General features: G+C 44.3%; 1 protein-coding gene across 5 annotated transcripts in view; it reads left to right on the top strand.

Moving 5' to 3' along the window:
• The window catches only part of NAALADL2 (N-acetylated alpha-linked acidic dipeptidase like 2), a 798353-nt gene that overhangs the window by 396096 nt on the left and 377162 nt on the right, over positions 1–25095 (top strand). For all 5 annotated transcript variants that reach the window (XM_035134128.2, XM_035134127.2, XM_035134132.2 and 2 more), the window contains one exon: positions 12055–12553. In XM_035134128.2, the coding sequence (XP_034990019.2) occupies positions 12063–12553 (491 nt within the window). In that variant the 5' untranslated portion in view covers positions 12055–12062. The remainder of the gene's footprint in view (positions 1–12054; positions 12554–25095) is intronic.

Genomic DNA, 25095 nt, shown 5'->3' with positions numbered 1-25095 from the left:
GATTTTACTTTCTTGGGCTCCTTCATCACTGCAGATGGTGACAGTAGTCACGAAATTAAAAGACGCCTGCTTCTTGGGAGAAAAGCAATGACAAACCTAGACAGCATCTTAAAAAGCAGAGACATCACCTTGCCGACAAAGGTCCGTATAGTTAAAGCTATGGTTTTCCCAGTAGTGATGTATGGAAGTGAGAGCTGGACCATAAAGAAGGCTGATCGCCGAAGAATTGATGCTTTTGAATTATGGTGCTGGAGGAGACTCTTGAGAGTCCCATGGACTGCTAGAAGATCAAACCTATCCATTCTTAAGGAAATCAGCCCTGAGTGCTCCCTGGAAGGACAGATCGTGAAGCTGAGGCTCCAATACTTTGGCCACCTCATGAGAAGAGAAGAATCCTTGGAAAAGACCCTGATGTTGGGAAAGATTGAGGGCACTAGGAGAAGGGGACGACAGGGGACGAGATGGTTGGACAGTGTTCTCGAAGCTACGAACATGAGTTTGACCAAACTACGGGAGGCAGTGGAAGACAGGAGTGCCTGGCGTGCTATGGTCCATGGGGTCACGAAGAGTCGGACACGACTAAACGACTAAACAACAACAATGAGTAACCCTGATCACTTTTCTGAACAAAGGTGAAACTTACAAGGAATAATAATAATAATAATAATAATAATAATTTAATTAACAGTTTTGCTTCACCTTTTCCAAACATGCCCTCCTATTTAGATCACAGCGAGTTTGCTTTGTTTATACTCTGGTGAAGAGATTTGTGAGCTGGAGGTCAGGAGAATTTTGAGGAAAGGACATTGCATTGCTGCACAGGATCTCCTTAGAAATGATAAAGGGAATCAAATTAGTTTTGACACTGGGTGGACTGCTGGCTGATTGATTGTTTTCCTTCCCATCGAGATTAGCTGTTGTAGCTGTTTTAATAAGAAAATTTCTTTCTTTCTTTTTTTAAAAAAGGAAGGCTAGAAAAAGATCAAACTGCTTCCCTTTGCAACATTCTGAATCCTGTTGGAAATGTCAGTGTTGGCCAGTGGTGTTGTCTGGGTACCAATTTGGGATAGAAGCCCATGGCTCCACTTAACTGGATGAGCAGGAGGACCCCCACAAAACATGAGGGCAAATTTTTCATATTTTGATACTAAGAGAGCCTCCTTTGGACCATTAACTCCTGGGCCTAAATTTACCTAAGGATACCACTGGTAGCCTCATTGATGGTTTTCCATTGCTGTGCTAAGATAAATATTTGCAGCCATTTAACATACTAAGGTGTGAAGTTTTTTAATCTCCTGAATGCATTAGTTTTTAATTGGTTCGTCAGCTAGCTCTTCTTCCTTTACAATTAGCCAGGATTTTATTATTTTAATTATTTGTTACATTGCAAGCTGCCTTGATCAATTTTAATTAATAGAAGAGAGGGTATGGGGAGATTGCAATGCAATATCCATTGCCTCTGGTATCTTTAGTATCTCTGAGCACATACACAATTTATTTTAAACGAGTTCTCCCCAATCCAAATTTTGATTGTGCATGAGAAGGCTGACTTGACTTATATTGGGTGAGCAAGGTGAGGTCTTAGGCCCCCCTGGGTATTTGCTGCAGCATCAGAGCAGGCCTGAGGATCGGGGAGTGGGATCACTGTAGTGGGAATTCAATCTCTCAGTCTTCTTGAGAGGGGATCTAGAGTGTTTGTGCAGTCCTTGCTTGTGCAGTCATTTACTAGCAGTCCTTGCTACTTAGCAGTCTTCCTTGCCTGAGCTGACAGTGGGGGTCTCGGCTGCGGTGTTGAAAACGGCTAGGTTGTTGACAGCTGTATTTTTCTAGAAAAAGAGGTGCCAGAACTCACCATGAACTTCTCCCTTGTTCTTTTAGAATGGCAATGGTGCCCACCTGAGAGGTGCCAGAACTGAGCTCTGGGGATTTCTGGCTGGGGAAAAAAAAAGCTCTCGTTGTTGGTCTTGGGGGATTTCAATGTTCTTGCTGAGGTCACCAAATCTGAGGTGGCTAAATATTTGCTATATATTTTGGAAAGCAGTCTGTTGGTTCGCTACGCGTTACGACACTTCTTAAAATATTTTAAGCACATTTTGCACAACAGTTCTTCTTCTTCTTCTTCTTCTTCTTCTTCTTCTTCTTCTTCTTCTTCTTCTTATTATTATTATTATTATTATCATCATTATCATTTATTAAATTTGTATATTGTCCTTCATCCGAAGATCACAGGGCGGTTCACAACATAAAAAAATACAAAATACATAATAAAACAAACCAATAAACCCCACCACCACCCACAAACACATTTAAAAGGTCATAGGTTGTTCAATCAACCAAAGGCCTAGTTACAGAGAAACATTTTCGCTTGGCGCCTAAAGATATTTAATGGAGACACCAAGTGAGCTTCCCTAGATAGAGCACGAAATAAAAGAGCAGGTTTTGTTGCTGCTGTTGTTGAATCCCATTTTGAATCAAGATGGTGGACTGAACCTCTCAGAGCTTTTTTTAAGGAGCGGGGATTTTCTTTTTCTTTCTATCTCTGCATACAGTTTGATTCTCTTTAGAATCAAGATGGTGGACTAAAACCTTCAAGAACTTCACTGACTTTAACCAGCCGTTGCATAACAAGCAGTTTTTGTCTACGTTAGCATACATTCGGACACCATTTTCAATTAAGATGGCCGACGGAAGCTTTCAAAACTGCACTGAGTTTTTGGGTTTCTTTTAATTCCTCAGCGACGCCGGGTTATGAGGCTGCTAGTAAATAATAATAGGAATCTGGAGTCAAATATCTGATATTCTGTATCACCCTTGACATTCTGGACCTCAGCCCACAACTTGTCCAGTCTCTCCCTTTCCTATCAACAGCGCACATCCTCTTTGTCTGTACGAGGTTTTCTTCCCAGGTCAGATTAAAAAAAGAAACCACAAGAATAGACTGAACCTGAGGTGTTTGAACTAAAGCCCTGAGAAGGAATCATGGATAGAAGGAAGAACACACTTCACAGGAAAATCAATGCGGCCATGAGAAAGCCACTTCAAACAACCGAGTTTCTATAATTGTCAATACAGATCCACTTAAATACAATTTGTCTACTTCCACGGGTGTAACATCTGCCGAAAGCGAGCATTTAGCAAGATGCCAGGCTCTTCACATGCATCCTAATGGGGGCTATGCATTTAGGGTGGATGCTTGTGTATGCACATACATTGTGAAAATAAATATACTTGCCTTAGTTTCCACCCACAGCAGTTGTCATAGCAACCTGCTGTACCTACTTCAGCTGTCACACACCAGTACTCACTGAGAAATATATTGTCTAATGGGGCACAAGTGTGGCTTGCATTAGTCATGTGTGGATATCATGCATGCCTGTAGATCACGAAATAAAGAAAATGATCACTACCGGCACACAATGGCTTCAAAATTAAGAAAACATAAATTTTGTCGATTAGAGTTAAAATTTAGATATATTTTTAATGTATTCTGACAGTAGTTTTTTTTGGGGGGGCAGGGGAACACCACAAGTAGTACTTTGTCTCCTTTGCACAACCTCAGCTTTTGCAAATCCCCGAAATTTAAAATAACCTACGGTATATCCATGTGTTTAGATAGCATCTCTGTCCTTCCTCCCATGGGTGGGAATGGATCGCTAGGAGCCATTGATACCTTTGCCCTCCATGAATTTGTCAAATTTAAAGCCGTCCAAGCTGTTGGCCATCACAGCTTCCAGTGGGAGAGAGTTCCACAGTTTAACTACGCACTGCATGAAGAAGCGCTCTCTTTTATCTGTCGCGAATCTTCCAACATTTAGCTGTTACGTGAAAGGGATTGAAACTTTTCTCTATCCGCTTTCTCCATGCTATGAATAATTTTATAGACTTCTATCATGTCACCTCTTCGCTTTTATCTAAATTAAAAAGACCTTTCTTCACCGGGGGGGGGGGGGTGTCACTCCATTCCTTTGATAATTTGGGTTGAACCTTTTCCAGTTCTAGAATACTCCTTTTGATGTGAGGTGACACAAAGCATGCCAATGGTGGTTTATTTTTTCGCCCTTATGAGGTGATTTCAGTCTTCGTATGTGTTAAACGGTATGCTTGCTTACATGGCCAGCTTGACATTTTGTGATTTGGTGGCATGGAAATACTTTTTATAAATAAATAATAATACAATTTGCATTACTTTCTCACTCTGGCTTGGATTTTAGGGTTGAGCTGATCGTATTTTGGCGTGTTTGTTTAATGCTGTATTTCACTTAGAGAAATCAGTTTTATTAGCTGACTAATAAAGATGCACAAATAGTGACATTTCTCAGAGAGGCTTTGTAAATGCCCATCCAGGACCGACCTGAGTCATTTCGCTGCCTGAGGTGGAATGGCTAAGGTCCATAGTCAAATGTCACATTCATACTTTACATTTAAAGCATTATTAAATGACCTGAACAGTCATGGCTTCCCCCAAAGAATCTCGGGAACTGTAGTTCGTTAACAACAACAACAACAACAACAACAACAACAACAACAACAACAACCCATCTGGCTGGGCCACACTGGGTGGCTCCCAACAGAATATTACAAACACACAGGTGTTTCTTTGGTGGGGGGAAATGTTGTAATACAGTGGAACCTCGGTTTATGAACACCTTGGTTTATGAATTTTCAGTTTACGAACGCCGCGGACCCATCTGGAACGGATTAATTCACTTTCCATTACTTTCAATGGGAAAGTTCGCTTCAGTTCATGAACACTTACTCCGCGGACCGCCTGGAACGGATTAATTCACTTTCCATTACTTTCAATGGGAAAGTTCGCTTCAGTTCATGAACACTTACTCCGCGGACCGTCTGGAACGGATTAATTCACTTTCCATTACTTTCAATGGGAAAGTTCGCTTCAGTTTATGAATGCTTCAGTTTATGAACAGACTTCCGGAACCAATTACACCCATGCTTCGGGTTAAGTACGCTTCAGGTTGAGTACTCCGCGGACCCGTCTGGAAGGGATTAATCCACTTTCCATTACTTTCAATGGGAAAGTTCGCTTCAGTTTATGAATGCTTCAGTTTATGAACAGACTTCCGGAACCAATTGTGTTCATAAACCGAGGTACCACTGTACTGTAATGAATTAACTCACTGGAAAAGACCCCCAGTGCCCTTTTATCCTACCATCTCAGTCTGCCTAATGTAGGTCCTATTCTGTATCTACACAATTGTGAAGTTCTCCTGAAAGCGTTTTTGTTAGTGCAGGAATTTCCCATGAGAAAATGAATGCTCCTTAGGAAATCTTGATCTTATTTAGAGAACCCTTTCCAATTAAAGGAGGAAAAATCCCTCCTTTGAGTTCTCCCTTTCAGTAGGAAATAGCTGCGATATGCAACATAGAAAAATGGTTATTGCTTATTCAGAGGAGCAGCCATTAAATGCAATTTTATACCATTTTTATGATATGCTTACGTGGACAGATACTTAAGCATTCTTGATTAGCATGCATCCTCCTGACCAATAATATTCCTTTAAAACTGTTGTAAATGCAGAGTGCCTGGACGCTTTCGATATGCGTTGGCTTCTGTGTTTGTTTGTTTTTGTGTGTTGTTTTATTTTTTGCTTTTGTTTTGCTAAGAGTCAGCACTTACAACCATTTGATTTGACATGCTGCCTCTGCGTTCTGTTTTATATGCAGACTAGTATGAAGGCAGCTGTGAGGGAATGCTGACGACTTACTTCCAGTGCCATAAAAATAAGCATTTTAGAGCCTTCCATGTTTGGCTTGCTTTTGCTGTAGCATGTACACAAAACATTGTTTCGGAGGGCTGTCTATACATTCCATGTGGTGTCATGTTATGACTTTTTGAAATAGTGGTGCGTAACCTGCGGCCCTCGTTGAATCTCACTGGACAACAAGTCCCATCAGATTCAGCCAGCATGGCCAATGGTCAGAGATAATGTGACTTGTCAGTAAACAACAGCTTGAGGGATACCCGTTCCTTACTGCTGTTTTAAGTGGAGGCAATCCACACAAATATTGGCATCTGGGTGATCAAGGACCATACCTGCCAAGTTCCTCTCTGAAAAATAAGGGACCGGACCGGAAGTAGCATACCGGAAGTAGCGTGGCGGCCATTTTGGAACTGGGCGGAGCATGCTCAGAAGTGACTTTTGATGCTGCTGTGCCCAGTTCCAAAATGGCTGCCGCACCAGAAGTCGCGCTGCAGCCATTTTGGAACTGGGCAGAGCAGCATCAAAAGTCGCTTCTGAGCATGCTCCGCCCAGTTCCAAAATGGCCGCCACGCCAGAATAAACCGGGGAAAAACAAAAAAAATCCATTTTTTCGGCTAGGGACAGCTGGAAAAACGGGGGTTTCCCGGGGAAAACAGGAGACTTGGCAGCTATGTCAAGGACTTCTGTGCTTTGCAGCTGACTGGATAGAAAACACATGATGGCCAGGGTGCTATTTCACATAACCGTGGTACTACTTTTTGGCTCCATCTGTTAAAAAACACATTTAAACACCACACCACTTTAAACAGTCTTGGCTTCCCCCAAAGAATTCTGGGAACTGTCATGTGTTAAAGGTGCTGAGAGTGGTTTCGAAAGATCCTGGTTCCCTTTCAAAGAGCTACAGTTCATAGAGTGAATTAACAATAGAATCATAGAATTGCAAAGTGGGAAGTTCCACGGAGGGTCATCTAGTCCACCCCCCAATGCAGGAATCTTTTGCCCAACATGGGGCTCGAACCCATGACCCTGAGATTAAGAGTCTCATGCTCTATCGGCTGAGCTATCCCAGATTGTCGCTGAATCCCTGTAAAAGGGAACTCTGGTAATTCTAGTTATGCGAGGAAAATAAGTGTCTCATTGCAACTCTTAAGAACCCTTAAGCAACTACAGTTCCCAATATTCTTTGGGGGAAACCACGGCTGCTTAAATTATTATGATACTGCTTTAAATGTATAGCACAGATGGGGCCTTATTGCGAATTGATGTTTCCAGTGCTCTATTTAATCCACATAAACTCTACATAAATGATTTATAAAGCACCTGAAAACTATTGGTTCCTGTTAACTAGGTCATTCTTGTATGGCTTGGAGATTCTACTATAAGAATATGTTTACTATAGGAATATAAAGCAGGTCAGTTCATATGGGGAGATGCGTCCCTTTAGTTATTGCAGTCCTGAGCCATTTAAGGCTTTATAGATCAAAACCAGCACTTTGAATTCAGCCCAGAAACCAATTGGCAGCCAGTGTAGTTGGACGAGGATCAGTGTCTTGCTCTGATGAGCAACCCGCCCGCTGAATTCTGCACCAGCTGAAGTTTCTGAACCACCACCAGAGGCAGCCCCATTGCAGTAATCTAACCTATGGGTTACCATAGCATAGACGACAGAAGTTAGGTTATCCCTGTCCAGATAGGTCACTGAGCCTCAAGTGACAGCAAAGGGTCCAGAAGCACCCCCCAAACAGTTTACCTGCTACTTCAGAGGGAGTGTAACTCCATCAAGAACAGGCAACCTCCCATCCATCCGGTCTAGGGAACCATCCACTAACAGTGCCACAGTCTTGAGCTTCTGTTTGTTGGCTCTCTTTCAGTCCATTACTAAGACAAGACATCAGTTCAGTATATACACTGCCTCACCTGCAGACGTAAAGGAAAACTGGAACTGTGTGTCATCAGCATGTTGCTGACAACATACTCCAAAACTCTGGATGACCCCACTCTGCAGTTTCATGTAGATGTTAAACAGCACGTGGGATAAAATCAAGACTTCAAGAACCCCACATTGAAGGCTCCCCAGGGCTGAAGAGCATGCCCCAAACACCATCCTTTAGAAACAACCATCCAAGTAGGTCTGGAACCACTGCCACCCACCGCCAACTTGGATAGCTGCTCTGGAAGGATACCATAGTCCAGGGATCCCCAAACTTCGGCCCTCCAGATGTTTTGGCCTACAACTCCCATGATCCCTAGCTAACAGGACCAGTGGTCAGGGAAGAGGGGAATTGTAGTCCAAAACATCTGGAGGGCCGAAGTTTGGGGATGCCTGCCATAGTCAATGTTTATTGAAAGTCAATGAGAGGTTGAGGAGAATTAACATAAACACATTTCCCCCATCTCTCTCCCAACCAAAGCAGTTTCTGTGCCAAAACTGGGCCTAAACGCCAATGGAGATGGATCTAGAAAATCAGTTTCCTTCAAGAGTGTCTGGATCTGGTCCACAACCACCACTCAAGTACCTTGTATAGAGCCTTAGTACCATCACCTTGAATTTGGCCAGGTAGCAGATTGGCAGCCCGTGCAACTTCTACAAGGAAGGTGTTTTATGCTGGCAGAAGTTTGGCCCCACAAGCAACCTAGCTGCCACATTCTGCACCAGCTGCAACCTCCGGACCAACTTCAAGGGTAGCCCAACATAGAGCACATTGTAGTAATCCAACTGTGAGGTTAATGTAGTACCAAGCCATATAGGCCCTGGCACTGTGGGGTCTAGCTCAACCACTTCCTGCTTGCTAGCCTTGGATTCAATGAGTCCCTGATCACCACTATCATGCTTAAAGCCAAACCTGGTTCAACACCTCTGCCTCTGATTCAGTGACCTGCTCACTGCTGGACTCTAGGGTGAGGGCAATTACAATAACATTAGGTGATTATTTTTTTTCTGGCGTATGTCTCCTAACACTGGTAGAGACCCATACCTGCCAAGTCTCTCGCGGAGAAATCCGGGATCGGCAGCCGCGCGACACCAGAAGTTGCGTAGACGCAACTTCCGGTGTTGCTTTGCCCATCTATGGGCACCGAAAATGGCCGGCATCGGCGCCGGAAGTTGCGTCTACACATGTCCAGAAGTGTGTAGACACAACTTCCAGTGTCGCTTTGCCCATCTATGGGCACCAGAAAATGGCACCAGCGCTGGAAGTCGCGTCTACACATGTCTGGAAGTGTGTAGATTCAACTTCCGGTGTCGGCGCTGGCCATTTTTGGTGCCCATAGATGGGCAAAGCGACACCAGAAGTTGCATCTACACACTTCCGGAGATGCGTAGACGCGACTTCCAGCACCTGCGCCGGCCATTTTCTGGTGCCCATGGATGGGCAAAGTGGCACCAGAAAAATGGCCGCCAACAGGAACCAAAATAAGGGAAATTAATGGGAGAGGAGCTGGAACGGGAGACCTCTGGGAAACGGTAAGGAAAAAATGGGCATTTCCCGGGAAATACGGGGTACTTGGCAGCTATGGTAGAGCCCAGATGTTTGCAATGTTGATAGAACCACTTTATGAGCAACAGCAACTGGACAGGAGAGCAGCTAAGAGTGTGTGCTGGGCTTACAAAACATGTTATCATTGAAGCGTTGTGGCAAGACTATTAGCAATGTCATTTGGGGCACCGTCAGTGGGCCAGGACCTCCAAATGGCTAATCCTTTGTGAGGAAATAGGATTTGCAAATTAGGAGCAGTGTATATCTAGATAGGGTGCCCTTTCTCTCTTTCTATCTCTCGTTAACATACAGTGGGCTGTATCTGCATTTTGGAGTATTTTGTAATCTCCTTTCTCCACTTTTCAAATATGATTGCTCAACTCCCTCTCTGTGCTGCCGCATATAAGCAGGTTCATCCAATATGTGACCCAGAAAACGCTATCTGGAAGATGGATCTTAGATAAAGAAAATTTATTAATGTGTAACAGGGAGTGGGAGGAGGCCGCAATGTGGGTGTCAGTCAGATACCCGTCACATTGAGGAGTTAATATCTGTATCTGCATTTCATTCTAATTGATGGGTCTGTCTGCTGTTTGAAAAGCGTTAAATTGCCGCTGCTTATGTGATGGAATGTCTATTGTCAAAGTATGAATGAAAACGATGTCTCGTCCCTGCAGTCAGTTTAGAAAATGATTTGTAGGGAATTGACTTTGAATGTTTAGATTAGAGGTCAGAGTTCTACTTCGAGGGTGCGCGTGTTGAGATAGAAATATGCCTGGAACTGCCACTGTCATACTTTGCCATTAAAGAAAACCATTTTGCTAAGAATACCAACCAGGCAGTGACTTTGATTCATTTAAAATGGGAGAGAGAAGAACGAGGGGGGGGGGACCCAACAAGTAACTGGAGGAGATTAAATCAGATCAGCAGGACAAATTCCAAGTAAATTAACGAGACATTCAAGAACTGTGCATTTATATACAGGTAACGAATAAAGCATTCTGTCCAGATGGAAGGCTTTTGTTGACCAATTAAAGAGAACAATATGTCACCCTGGAAGTTTCAACATAAGCCAGCACTTCCTTACTTGGGTAGATGACTGGTAAAATGCTTTTTTATCCTCCCTGAGTCATTCTTTTTACTGGGAAGCACTAGAAGCAACAACTTGCGTCATTGGTCATGCCTGCCAGGGCTGATGGGAGTTAGAGTCCAAAAACGTTTGAAGGGGACCAGATACAATAGAATAGCATCTAGATCTAGGGAAGTAATAGTACCTCTGTATTCTGCTCTGGTCAGACCTCACCTGGAGTACTGTGTCCAGTTCTGGGCACCAAAGTTCAAGAAGGATACTGACAAGCTGGAATGTGTCCAGAAGAGGACAACCAAAATGATCAAAGGCCTGGAAACGATGCCTTATGAGGAACGGCTTAGGGAGCTGGGTATGTTTAGCCTGGAGAAGAGAAGGTTAAGGGGTGATATGATAGCCATGTTCAAATATATGAAAGGATGTCATATGGAGGAGGGAGAAATATTGTTTTCTGCTGCTCTAGAGAAGCGGACACGGAGCAATGGATTCAAACTACAAGAAAGAAGATTCCACCTAAACATTAGGAAGAACTTCCTGACAGTAAGAGCTGTTCGGCAGTGGAATTTGCTACCAAGGAGTGTGGTGGAGTTTCCTTCTTTGGAGGTCTTTAAGCAGAGGCTTGACAGGCATATGTCAAGAATGCTTTGATGGTGTTTCCTGCTTGGCAGGGGGTTGGACTGGATGGCCCTTGTGGTCTCTTCCAACTCTATGATTCTATGATTCTATGACAAGACCATAGCTGCCAAGTTTTCACTTTTCTCGCGAGGAAGCCTATTCAGCATAAGGGAAAATCCCTGTAAAAAAGGGATAACTTGGCAGCTATGGACAAGACAGTGGGACCTCAGTTGGGGCTCATCCTCACTTCCATTTGCGCTGCTGCTTTCACCCAGGAAAACCCACAGAGAAAACCAACTGAGTTTTCCCTGGATCAACATTTACTCTAATTTAGCACTAAAGAGTGGATTTTTTCAGGAGAAAGCAGGGGGGGGGAGGCAAAACCATTTGGAATCATGTCTAGAAAGCATGGGGCAAGCAGAAAACCACTTGGACTACTAACGCTCTCTAGGCATGGGGCGAGCAGAGGTGTGGGTGAGCTCTCAGATTCATAATTTCACTCATTCCCCAAAAGGAGGAAGTCAGGCATAAAAAGGGATTCCCTTCTGGACGCTTCACTATTAGTATTTTCAAACTAAGCAGGAATTTCAAATAGCGTTTCAAATGCTTGTAAGGCATGCCAGTGGTCTTGACCTGATTGGCAAGCATACCTGGCAGCTGGGAGCTGATTGGCATCTTAACAACCCCAGGATAAGAGAAGACCTGACCCTGCACATTTTTAAATAGGGTCTTCACTTCCTCTGCTTTCCTTTGGCAGACCTCAGCCAGAGATCCACCTTTTCTGAACTCCACTCAGTCTTGGGTTTGGGTTACTCTCTAAGCAGCATACAAATCCTGATTAATAAATGAACAATACAGACTGGACTCTCCACTGAAAAGCTTTGCTGAAAAAGGAAAGCCTTCAAATAAGCAACAAAAAGGACACAGAGATGTAACAGAGGGGGGGGGGTTCCAAATAAATCAAGTTACGCAGTTTAGAGATTTTTTTTAAAAAAAAATGAAAGCTACTTATAAAAGAGGATAGAATACCAGATCATAACAAATCTCCTGACATTTATGAATCTGCATCTGATCAATGTATTAAAGAACAACCTAGAGCTCTGTTTAAAACAATTCATTGTCTTTGGGTTGACTTTATCCTTTTAACCCACAGGTAAAAAGATGGCGTACCACAAAGTCGGCGCAGACCAGAGGGCACAATATCTAGATAGTGATGACCTCCAAGCCACTTCCCTGGAGCTAGAATGGGATATGGAGAAAGAACTGGAGGAGCCCGGCTTTGACCATTTCCGGCTGGATGGGACAATCCATCAACAAGTGGGAATTACTCAAAACACGGACCCGGACCTGGACCTGGAGCCCATCCAGCCATCGGCATCTCCCAAAGGGAGGTTCCAGAGGCTTCAGGAAGATCCAGATTACGTCTCCCATTATACAAGGCCTCCACCAAAGAGCAACCGCTACAGCTTTTGCTGGATATTTAAGCTATTTTGCACTGCTTTGAGTCTATTTATTTTGGGGGTTTTGATAGGCTACTATGGACACGTACGGTGCCCTCCTTCCCCACCACCACCTCCAAAACCAAGTGATCCTCACCTCAGCCAGGAGATTCTGAAAGAAATCCAAGCGAAGGATGTTGCACAGATTTACAGGTACGTGTTTGGTTTAAAAGCAATTGTATGATGTTGTCAAACGTCAGTATTTTCATTAGCTGATTATAAGGAGTGGATATACTCTCTTGGTAGCTCCGCCACCCTCAGAAGCTTGGAGTGCTGGTGGCCCTGGAGAGGGCATTCTCAGTGGTAGACTTAAGTTGTGGAACTGCGTCCCCATAGAGGTGTGTTTAGCACCTTCATGATACAACTTCTCGAGAAGGCTGGATGCACCTTGGCCTCGGCCCAGTATACCTGAAGGAGCGTCTCCACCTCCATCGTTCAGCTGGACACTGAGGTCCAGAGCCGAGGGCCTTCTGGCAGTTCCCTCACTCTGAGAAGTGAGGTTACAGGGGACCAGACAGAGGGCCTTCTTGGTAGTAGCACCCACCCTGTGGAACGCCCTCCCATCAGATGTCAAGGAAGTAAACAGCTACCTGACTTTTAGAAGACATCTGAAGGCAGTCCTGTTTAGGGAAGTTTTTAGTGTTTGATGTTTTATCGTGTTTTTAATATTCTGTTGGGAGCCACCCGGAGTGACTGGGGAAACCCAGCCAGATGGGTGAGGTATTATTATTATTATTACTACTACTACTACTACTACTACACCTCTTTACTCTGGCTTTTGGCACTTGAGATTAATATTTGTAGCAAGTTTTTTTTTTTTAATGTTGTAACCTGCCCTTGGACCTTAGGGTGAAGGATGTGTTAACAACAACATCTGGGCAAGGGATTTAACCAAGCGTTTCCCTCTCTGCTGGCTACACCTCTGTTAATCCTGACTTCTGGGATTGGCAATTTCAAAAACAGGCAGCCCTAGTTGGTAGACATGGGGGAATTAGGAGCAATGCAAAAGACAACTGATGTCTCAAGTTTTGTGGGAACAGAAATACCATTCATGACCAGCACAAGTGTTTAGTGAATCTTACATGGCAAAGTAAGCCAAACTGTGGCTTCCTGAGAGCAGCGCACAGGACTAGGTTGAAGCTTTCTCTTGTTGTGCTTGTTTTCTGTCTGCAGGGATTATTATTATTATTATTATTATTATTATTATTATTATTATTATTTTTAAAAGTGCATTCAAAATGTGTGTCCCCTCCTCCCGTTAGCCTCAGTTGGTATTGCCCCAGGAAAAACCATTACCAACTGATCCTGCTGAACATATAAACTGTCCAAATGTAATTTTACATGCTCCAGGTCTGTGCAGCGATATCATGCCTGCTGACATTATACATATTCAGATGTTTTCATACTCTTGTATAACATGACTACTGTGCAGGGGAAGTTTTCTTTCCAGAAGGAAAGTAGAGATGTTGCTTCTCTTTGAGAAATAAATTTAACATAAATAATAATCAACATATGTTACATAGGAACATAGAAACACTCACCCACAAGATTATTTGAATCAAATACAGTGGAACCTCGGTTTATGAATTTTCGGTTTATGAACGCCGCGGACCCATCTGGAACGGATTAATCCACTTTCCATTACTTTCAATGGGAAAGTTCGCTTCACTTTATGAACGCTTCAGTTTAAGTACTCCGCGGACTGTCTGGAACAGATTAATTCACTTTCCATTACTTTCAATGGGAAAGTTCGCTTCACTTTATGAACGCTTCAGTTTATGAACAGACTTCCGGAACCAATTGTGTTCATAAACCGAGGTACCACTGTACCCACATTTCTATAACTTTATCACTCAGATTTTTTTTAATAGTGTCTCTTTAACCCCCTATTCCCTCAGCATCAGCCATATTCACAAGGTGTTTTTATTTTATTTTAAGTTGTTTTCTATTTACTTGTGTAAGTTCTCTTGGTCAATTCCCTCCCTGAGGCTCTGCTTTGGACTGAAATGGTTAACTCCAGATACTCCCGTGGACTTTAAGCACTGTGTGGAACTGCCATGGGGCATCAAGGCCTGTTTCAGATCATCAGTGATACTAATTGTTCCTCCTACTCCTTGGTTAACACACTGAATGGCTATGGTTAAAAAAAAAAGGTTTAGGGAGCAATCCTATACACAAGAAGCAAGCATATAGCAAGATATACTGAATTAAACTGGTATATAGTACACCAAATCCAAACTGCATTCCGGCTGAGCCAGACTGAGCCTGGCAGAAGGAAAACAAGACTTCTTCTTCTTCGGCGATCACCCATAGCCAAGTAAGGTTGTCTTCCATAAACACGGTTTTAAAAGTGAGTCCGTAAGTGACTGTGGAGGCCAATTCTGGATCCACACGTCCTCCCACGGTGGGGACATAGCTTTCCGGGCGGGAGTGGAACGGTGAGGGTTTCCCAAACATAACTTCCTCTTAGTACGTTTTTCCCTTTCACCCTGAGTTCGAGCGTCTTCAAACACCTTTGGTAAAGGCTGTTCTCCAATTAGAGCACTTGCGGGCCAGCGTTTCCCAGTTGTCGGTGTTTATACTACTTTTTTTTTAAAGATTTGCATTGAGAGAGTCTTTGAACCTCTTTTGTTGACCACCAGCATTACACTTAACATTTATAAGTTCGGAATAGAGTAGTTGCTTTGGAAGACAATAATCAGGCATCTGCACAACATGACCAGTCCAATGAAGTTGATGTTGAAGAATCAACTTCCAGTACACTGGCATTAGTTTGCCTGTCTTCTCAGGTGAAGTGTAAATTGTTTCGGAACACTGTTGATGGAATCTTTCGATGATCCAGTGAGTGAGCTTTGAATTACAGTACTGTTTTTACAATACTACCTTATACTGAGTTGTCAGGTCGTGGGACTGATCTGAACGGGTTTTGGATCAAGCCTAAATCTCTCCCCTTTTGGTCCCAAGCCTGCCACACCCTTGGAATGCCCCTTATACCACCTTAGATCTACAGGGCTTGGCTGAGCCAGTTGGGGATGGGAGAGATATCCTGGTATCTCCAGCTGAGCTGAGGGTGGGGACTTATGACCTCAGCCAGTGATCCAGTGGATCCCGCTCATCTTGGTAGATCTTGGTATCAGAACTGCTATGGCTCTTCTTAGTAATATAAAGTAAACACCACTAACTCTCTTAAAATGCATAACTTTCCCACAGTCCAGTTTGTGAATCAAGATATTCTGCCCCCTCTCAAAATTGTTCTGCCCGCTTTCCACTGAGATCTAAAATGATACAGGCAATGTATTTCGGCAAGTGCAGTGCCATCTTGGCATTTGCTCCTGGCAAACCGTGTTTCTTCTGAAGCACTGCCCCTGCAGAAATGCTTAATACTAGCGTTCTAATTATTGGCTTGTGTTGAGTTTGCTAATTAGTCTGAAACCATAGGCAGAGATGATTGCTTTTGTGTATTTAAGACGCCCAGAAGAGGAATTTTGAGAAAGGAGCACCCAAAAAGGGACAGTAATAGAGCTAGTCAGGCTTCGGAACAACAGGGCTGAATATCACCAGAGCTGTCTGAAATGCATTAAAAATCCAAAAGAAATGAAGAGCCTTTTGTCTCCATAGGCACGGGATTTTTCTGTCTGGTATTGCAAATGCCACACTGAAAATTACTGAGGCAGAAGGTGGGGCAGATGTTCTACTTAACTATGTGTTAATTGTTTGAATCTCTGCTACCCCTAAACACAGAGCTAATCATTGTATAGCTACAAGTGGGATCATCAACACAATGTTCAGGGTTCCAATAAGACACACCCTTTCCCAGGAAACTCCATTGTGTTCCACTCCTATCCCTTTCCTGGTTTTCCACTACCACCATCAACAGTATTCAATGGCCACTGAGAATGATGAGTTCTTATTGGGCTGCTTTGGGCGGCGGGAGATCCCTTAAGGAAGGAGATTTCACAAAGAGAGCTTTCATTTTGTAGTCATCAGTAATGCTTCCAACAATAACACTGAAAGAAACTTATCTTCCAGTAAATGTACATGTAGATTGCCATTTATATGCTAAGAACTCAACAGTGGTGTACATGGATCTAAATTTATGAGCAGGTTGTCCCTATTATTCTGTCAACAGTGGAGGAGAAATATTGGCAGACTGGAAGCTGCCATCTACGGCAGCCACTCCTGCAGCCAATCAGACGCTGCAGAAGCTCCATTGGACGTTCAGGTTCCAAAGAACGTTTGCGAACTGGAACACTCACTTCTGGGTTTGCAGCGTTCGGGAGCCAAAATGTCCGAATACCAAGGCGTTCGGAATCCAAGGTACGAATGTGTTGAGAAGCAGTAGTTCTCCAGGATTTCAGAGAGGGGACATTCCCAGCCCGACTTGGAGATGTCAGGGATTGAACCTGGGACCTTTTGCACAGCCAGGCACTCTGTGACTGAGCTTCAGCCCTTCTCCAGCAGATATGTGGGGTAAAATGATGTCCATGTCATCAGTTTCTTTGTATCTGACTTTTCTGTGGTAAATGATGCTCAAGCCAGCTCATGGTATCAAAAGAGTTCACATTATAAAACATGGCAACATTTCAAGATAATCCACTCACAATTACAAAACATACTAACAAAACTTAAATAGTCCTATAGATATTAATAGGCTGATCAAAATAATAAATACACACAATAATTACACATTGATGCCCAGCTCTACCTCTCTTTTAAATCAGAACCAGTGAAGGCGGTGAAGGTCCTGTGTGAGTGTCTGGAGGCGGTTGGAGGATGGATGGCGGCTAACAGATTGAGGTTGAATCCTGACGAGACAGAAGTACTATTTGTGGGGGACAGGAGGCAGGCAGGTGTGGAGGACTCCCTGGTCCTGAATGGGGTAGCTGTGCCCCTGAAGGACCAGGCGCACAGCCTGGGAGTCATTTTGGACTCACAGCTGTCCATAGAGGCGCAGGTCAATTCTGTGTCCAGGTCAGCTCCATCTGGTATGCAGGCTGAGACCCTACCTGCCTGCAGACTGTCTCGCCAGAGTGGTGCATGCTCTAGTTATCTCTCGCTTGGACTACTGCAATGCGCTCTTTGTGGGGCTACCTTTGAAGGTGACACGGAAACTACAATTAATCCAGAATGCAGCAGCTAGACTGGTGACTGGGAGTGGCCGCTGAGACCACATAACACCGGTCCTGAAAGACCTACATTGGCTCCCAGTACATTTCCGAGCACAGTTCAAAGTGTTGGTGCTGACCTTTAAAGCCCTAAATGGCCTCGGTCCAGTATACCTGAAGGAGTGTCTCCACCTCCATCATTCTGCCCGGACACTGAGGTCCAGCACCGAGGGCCTTCTGGCGGTTCCCTCGTTGTGAGAAGCCAAGTTACAGGGAACCAGGCAGAGGGCCTTCCCGGTAGTGGCTGTCACGGTTGCAGGGTCAAGGAGCAAGGCAGAGACGAAGGTCCAAGGAGCAATAAGCAAGGCGAAGGCTCAAGGAACAAGAAGCAAGGCAAAGATCCAAGGGTCGAGGAGCAAGGCAAAGGCAAAGCAAGGGTCCAAGGGTCGAGGATTCAGGCGTCGGCAAGGCGAGGGTCCAAGGAGCAAGGATCAAGACGTTGGCAAGGCAAGGGTCCACGGAGCAAGGATCAAGACGTCGGCAAGGCAAGGGTCCAAGGAGCAAGGATCAAGACGTTGGCAAGGCAAGGGTCCATGGAGCAAGAATCAAGGCGTCGGCAAGGCATGGGTCCACGGAGCAAGAATCAAGACGTCGGCAAGGCAAGGGTCCACGGAGCAAGGATCAAGACGTCGGCAAGGCAAGGGTCCACGGAGCAAGGATCAAGACGTCGGCAAGGCAAGGGTCCACGGAGCAAGAATCAAGGCGTCGGCAAGGCATGGGTCCAAGGAGCAAGAATCAAGAGGCCAGATGCAACCAGGCACGGATAGCGTTGCTGTGGCCAAGAGCTGAAGGGAAATGCTGGGCTTTTATCCCTCCCAGCCCCTGCCACCAGGTGCAGTGAGATAACAAGTGGCCTCACCTGAGAGACTACTCCTTGCCTCTCCAGCACAAGCTGAGGTCTCCACCTGTGTGGCCACGCCTTGCTTCTCCAGCACAAGCTGAGGCAGGCCCCAGTCCTGCAAAGCACTACAGGCCCCAGAGCCTGACTCCTGCCCATACTCCTGACAGTGGCCCCCACCCTGTGAAACGCCCTCCCACCAGAGGTCAAAGAGAACAACAATTACCAGACCTTTAGAAGGCATCTTAAGGCAGCCCTGTTTATGGAAGCTTTTAATGTTTGATGGATTTCTGTTCTGTATTTTAATGTTTTGTTGGAAGCCACCCAACTACTACTACTACTACTATTATTATTATTAGTAGTAGTAGTAGTATTCACTAATAAGTCATGCTAATATGGAAGCAGAATCCAAACAATATGAAAAATGGTTCGTCTTATCCGAAACTACCTGCTAAACCATTCTGCTGCCCTTCTGGTCCAAAGACAAGAGTAGTGATGGTGGAAGGCATGTGAAAATACAGCTGAGCCATGCAAAATTTACTAGGTTCAATACCCGTTATCTCCACGTACGTGTTTCAGAACCCCCTGTCTAAAATTCCGGATAGCTCCCACCAGTCACTGCAGAAAGCCATAGCCTGCAGAAAGCCATAGCCACTGCAGAAAGCCATAGCCAATGTGATGCCCTCCAGATGTTGTTAGAGTACAAATCCTAACATTCCTAGTCAGTATGGCCAGTGGGCAGAGATAGGGATGGATGGATTCATCCGCTTTGACTTTCTCCATACCTAACTCCTCTGATCTTAAATTCAGTTTTCCACATTTCTGCAGCAATTTGAATTAAAATTAATTCCTTATGAAAATGAGTGTTTTAGTGCGCGCTTCTTTTATTAAGCACTTTTTGAATAATTTTTGCCTAAAATGCATATTTTTGCAAAGCAAATGCAATATAATGAATGTGTGTACATTATTTTCACAAATGTATACCTTTTTATGCACACACCCACCCACACACCCGGCGCATATGCATTTCTGTACACATTAGTAGGCTGGTTAACTCCGAATGCAAAATTTGGAGATTTGTGATGGTTTTGATTTGTGTATTATTTTAGAATGTGCAGATTTCTCTCCCCCCCCCCCCCGTCAGAAATGGTGGTAATGATAGTCCAGCAATATTTGGAGGGCATCCCGTTTGCTATCCGACCAAACAAATGCATCCCTGCAGGTCTCTAGGGGTGTATGATTTTGTGTTCATCAGCGTGATAGATTTACTTTGTCCTTCATTCGGTATTTTCTTGCAGCAGGGAATTAGTGAAAATCCTAAAACAGTATGCGCGTATATACATTTCTCCAGCACTTAACACAATGCACTGAAATAATTCCTGAAGGCCATAAAACACCTGTTTGTAGGTAAGAAGGAATTAGTAGGCTGTCCCTTGTGTGTGCATCACAACGGTGAGAGGCTTATAATGAACAGTGTAGGTTGAAGCCCAGGTGTTTCCTTCCATAATGTGATCGCATATAGAAATTGCTCCAAAGCTAAAGAGGCAAGTCAGCATAAAATGTACAGCACTTGCAACTGCATTCCACCAACCCATGAAAATGACGTCGCCTAACAGCAATGTGCAACATAAGAAGAGGGGTTCTTTTAATTATTACTGTGATTATTTGATTAATTTATGAATCACTCTTCATGTGGGTCTCTAAGGGAGCAATCCTACGTGCACAAAAATGGGTGTAAAGCAAGCCAGCATAAGGTTACACTGGACCCAAACCCTGTTCAGCCATTGGCTTGGCAAAGGGAAAACAAGCCTTTAAAATAGTGTTTTGCGCTGGTTTGTCATGAGGCTGAGCTAAACATGCTTAGCATTCAGCCCATTTCCTCCTTCTCTACTCCCTGGCTCTGAGACTTGGCACTTGCAATCTTAGTAGCATAGTTTTTATTCCCATTGGTTGTTTTTGAAACTGTACTCGACCTTGCCCTGTTTTGTTTTGTTTTTCATTTTTTCTATTCCTTCCCTCCCACTTTTTTTGGCCATAAATTGTTACTTTTAAATTCCTACTTTGCAGGCAACTTCTGGGGAAAAAAACAGTTCTGTGTAAGGTAAAAGTATGCACTTTTCAGCATTTTGGATCTAGTGGTTATCTTTCCTTGTTCTGTTGCTCCACCTTGCCCTTGCTATTAATCAAAGACATTCTGCGGCCTGATCCTATGACGGTTGTGAGAGAGTCAGCAGTTTTGCTTAGCTATCCCTGGGGCATCCTTTGAGGAAAGGTTTTGAAGCAAACCTTTCAGAGCGAAAAACCTCAACAGTTTAATTAGCAGCCCCTGGTAATTGCTTCGACAATCATCAGGGTTTTGCTGCTACTGAATTAAATGTATCAGCTTTCATTAACCATCCTGTGGATCTTCGGGGAAGTGGGCAGGATAGCCTCTCAGTTGTGGGAGCTGTTGAGGCTGCCAGCATTTTTACATATTGACTTAGAGAGCTGACACAGCGTACAGTAGAGACTTAAGTTTGCAATGCAAGTTTGCAATGCAATGCACACTTAACCTGGTATTGACATGCCCTACTATTTGAAGCGCAGTCCTCCAGATGTTGTGTACAATAACTCCCATCACCCCTGACCATTGGCCCATACCTGCCAAGTTGCTGTCAGAGAAATAAGGGACCGGGCCGGAAATAGCAGACTGGAAGTAGCGCTGCCGCCATTTTGGAACTGGGCGGAGCATGCTCAGAAGTGACTTTTGATGCTGCTTTGCCCAGTTCCAAAATGGCCACCGCGCCAGAAGTCACACTGCAGCCATTTTGGAACTGGGCAGAGCAGCATCAAAAGTCGCTTCTGAGCATGCTCCGCCCAGTTCCAAAATGGCCGTCGCGCCAGAATAAACCAGGGAAAAACAATAAAATCCGTTTTCTCAGCTAGGAACAGCTGGAAATACGGGGATTTCCCGGGGAAAACGGGAGACTTGGCAGCTATGCATTGGCCATGCTGTGTGCAGGAATCTCAGCTAAAGCATCCATGACCAATAGCCATCCAGCCTCTGCTTAAAAACCTCCAATGAAGGAGAGTCCACCATCTCTCAAGAGAGTCATTCCACAGCTCTTACTGTCAGAATTTTTTTTCTGTACGTTTAGTTGGAATCTCCTTTCCTGTAACTTGAAGCCATTGGTTTGAGTCCTACCTTCCAGTGCAGGAGAAGACAAGCTTGTTCCCTCTTCCATGGGACAGCCCTTGAGATATTTGAAACCCAGCCAGATGGGCAGGGTATAAATAATAAATTATTATTATTTGAAGATGGCTATTTACTCTCAGTCTCCTCTTTTCCTGGACTAAGCATGCCCAACTCCTTCAACCATTCCCCATAAGGCTTTGTTCATTTGGTATGATGCGAATTGTACCCTACAACATCTATAAGCCACCACGTTGTTTACCCCTGTACTAGACTATAATAGCAATACCAGGGCAAGATTATTGAGATAATATATGTGAAATGCTTTGCAGTGTGCTTTAAAGTGATGAGGGAAAGGCTGTGGCGAAGAGGTGGAGCACATGGACCAATAGATAGATCTAGGTGGATCAATGTAGGCAAGTTCCTACATCCCTACGGTATATACAGTACGTATAAATGCTAAGTATGTATGTATGTATGTATGAATGTATGTATGTGGGGACACGGGTGGCGCTGTGGGTTAAACCACAGAGCCTAGGGCTTGCCGATCAGAAGGTCGGCAGTTCGAATCCCCACAACGGAATGAGCTCCCGTTGCTCTGTCCCTGCTCCTGCCAACCTAGCAGTTCAAAAGCACGTCAAAGTGCAAGTAGATAAATAGGTACTGCTACAGTGGGAAGGTAAACAGCATTTCCGTGTGCTGCTCTGGTTCGCCAGAAGCGGCTTTGTCATGCTGGCCACATGACCTGGAAGCTGTACCCCGGCTCCCTCGGCCAATAATGCGAGATGAGCACTGCAACCCCAGAGTCGGTCACGACTGGACCTAATGGTCAGGGGTCTCTTTACCTTTATGTATGTATGTATGTATGTATGTATGTATGTATGTATGTATGTACAACCTTTTCCCAGATGGGACTCGAAGCAGTTTACAGATGAAATTAAGAACTGCTAAAAACAATTGTTAAAAAGCACACAATTAAACATTGTTAGGAGTAAAACTACATACAGTACAAATATAAAATGTATTAAAACAGCATGGCACGAGCCCTTCCATTAAAAGCTGTCAGTTCCCAAAAGCCTGCTGGATCAGGAAAGTCTTCACCTCCTGTCGGAAGGACAAGGACAGAGCAAGTCTAGGAACGACATTCTGAAGTCTAGGAGCAGTTTCCAGAAAGGCCCTCTCCCACATCCCTTCCAAGTGTGCTGGTGGAGGTTGTGGGACTGAGAGAAGGGTGTCCCTTGAAGATCTCAGAACCCAGGCAATTTCGTATGAGGTGATATTATCTTTCAGATAGCTTGGACCTAATCTGTGTAGGGCTTTATAGGCAGTGCTTTCTTTTCCCGATGGACCACAGGTCCGAGAGCAAGGGAGGCAGGGGCACATTTATTTGACCTGCACCAGAACCTGAAGCAACTCCAAACTAGCTAGGGAGACAGTTTAGCACTTCCGCAGGCAGTGAACATGGCTGTTGTCAAACTAGCATCTGGTCAGGGCCGCCCCAAGTCACTCAGTGACTTACTGTAACAACTTCGTGGTGAGTTCTGGCACCTATTTTTCTTGGGGGGAAGAACTGTTTATAGGTCATAACCAGCGACAGACCAGTAACCAGCAGAGCTGTTGCAGCAAAGGACTCATATTCTCCCTAGAGCCCATATTGTTGTTACACCAGAAATTCTCAAGCGCTTAGATGTTGTTAGAGACGGAAACTAGGTTTCTCTTGATGTATGGTGCTGTTAAATATGTTACTGCAGCTCTGCGTCATGTGTCCGCCACAATTAGCAATTAGCTTCCTGCCTTGTGTACACAAATCAAATTGCACAACCCTCCAGGGAGATGAGTCTTCCTCCGCTTGCTTCTCGCGGGACTTCTCCTCCAAGTCATCAATCCTGCAAGCAGCCATTTACCTAAGGGGTGCTAATAAGACAGGCCAGGCAGCTCCTAATTCTGCAGAGAATCGCCAGTCTGCAGGTCCGTTGTACTGAATTGAACTATTGTTCATTCCGTGCTCACAACAGGAGTGACAAGAATGAAGGCCGTTAAGGAGTGAGGGTTATTTTATTTATTTTATTTTATTTTTTGTTCTCTGGGAATCGATCGGGGATAATGAAATTGACGTTGTCGGAATAGTAATCAGTTTCAATGAGCGGCAGGTTCCAGTGGCCTTACTGAAAGGAGACGGCTCGTCACAGTTCATTTCATATGGAAAGCTGATGAGTTTCCTGGGGTACTTCAGCATCAGGCTGAAATAATCACAACCAAAATTGATTTTATTCAAAGGCAAATAACTTCTTTTTTAACAATATGTTCCTTAGCTTTGAAATGGGAGTGTGATGACTTTCAAACAAGGAGAATGTGTGTGTGTGGAGAGAGCGGGGAGGTTGTGGGGGAAGAGTGTTCACTCTCCATGCAAAACATCATGCTAGTCTCATTTGTGCTGTTATGTAATGCTTTCCGATTGACAGCCAGATAGTAGGGATGCTTGAAGAAGCTTGAAGAAGTTGAGTTTCAAAATGGGCCGACGTGTTCCACCCCTCCTGGGCAAATATACAAATTGGAGCTTAGTAATTCATCGGCTTTCTGAATTTTCTGAAATATAAAATGCGTATTTTGAGAGATGACATGCTTAGGAATTCATTTTTTGTTAGAACATTGAGATTTAAATGGGGATCTTTCTCTCTCTCTCTCTCTCTGTGTGTGTGTGTGTGTTAAAAAATTAAGAGTAAGGCAGAAATGAGATGCAGCAGACTTAGTGGGGGACACATATAGAAGTGCCATATTCAGGAAATAAATTAACTCCCCCATCCTTATTGGGCACATGAGCTGTGTCTACTGAAAAGTAGCAGGAATACTGGTGCATGTGCTGTTCCACATCCTGGTTAGTTCCCCCTCATGCTCAGTGGCTACCTTCTGGCACTACATATCACACAATTATGTTTCTCTACTCCAGGTGTGTAAGGGCCTTTGACCCTCCAGTTGTTGGATGAACTACAACTCTAACCAACCCTAGACATTGACCATGTTCCATATCTGGAGGTCCAAAGGTTCATCTCACCTACTGTAGTTCATCAGTGCCATCAGCGCCACCACTGATATGGAGCTGGAACAAGGAAACTTGCTACGTGAGGATTGTTAGAGATTCATTCCCCGTGTCTGCATTCTTGGGATTGTTGTCTATCACATGATGGTATATGTTTTCATTCCACAGTGGGAAGTGACGAAGACAGGATGTTACTGTGTTTCCTAAAGTGGGACTATTGCATAGCTGTCAACCCTCACTTTTTTTGCGGGAAACTCCCTTATTCCAAGCCACAGCTGTCAGCCTTCCCTTTTTTTTGTTGGGAATTCCCTTATTCCAGCGCCGTTTCACCGTAGACTGTCCCCGGGACAGGTGAGGCTGCTGCTGATCCCTTATTTTCAAATCCGAAAGTTGACAGCTATGGACTATTGTCCTTTGTTCTTTCTCTTTGCTGCCTGATGCTAGAGAGAAAGGGAGCCATGTTGCAGTGCTCCGTGTGTGTTT

Source organism: Zootoca vivipara, chromosome 5, assembly GCF_963506605.1.
Source record: "Zootoca vivipara chromosome 5, rZooViv1.1, whole genome shotgun sequence".
NCBI classification, from domain to species: domain Eukaryota; kingdom Metazoa; phylum Chordata; class Lepidosauria; order Squamata; family Lacertidae; genus Zootoca; species Zootoca vivipara.
Note: the sequence above shows the minus strand (reverse complement) of the source record. Positions and strands in the feature narration are given on the sequence as shown.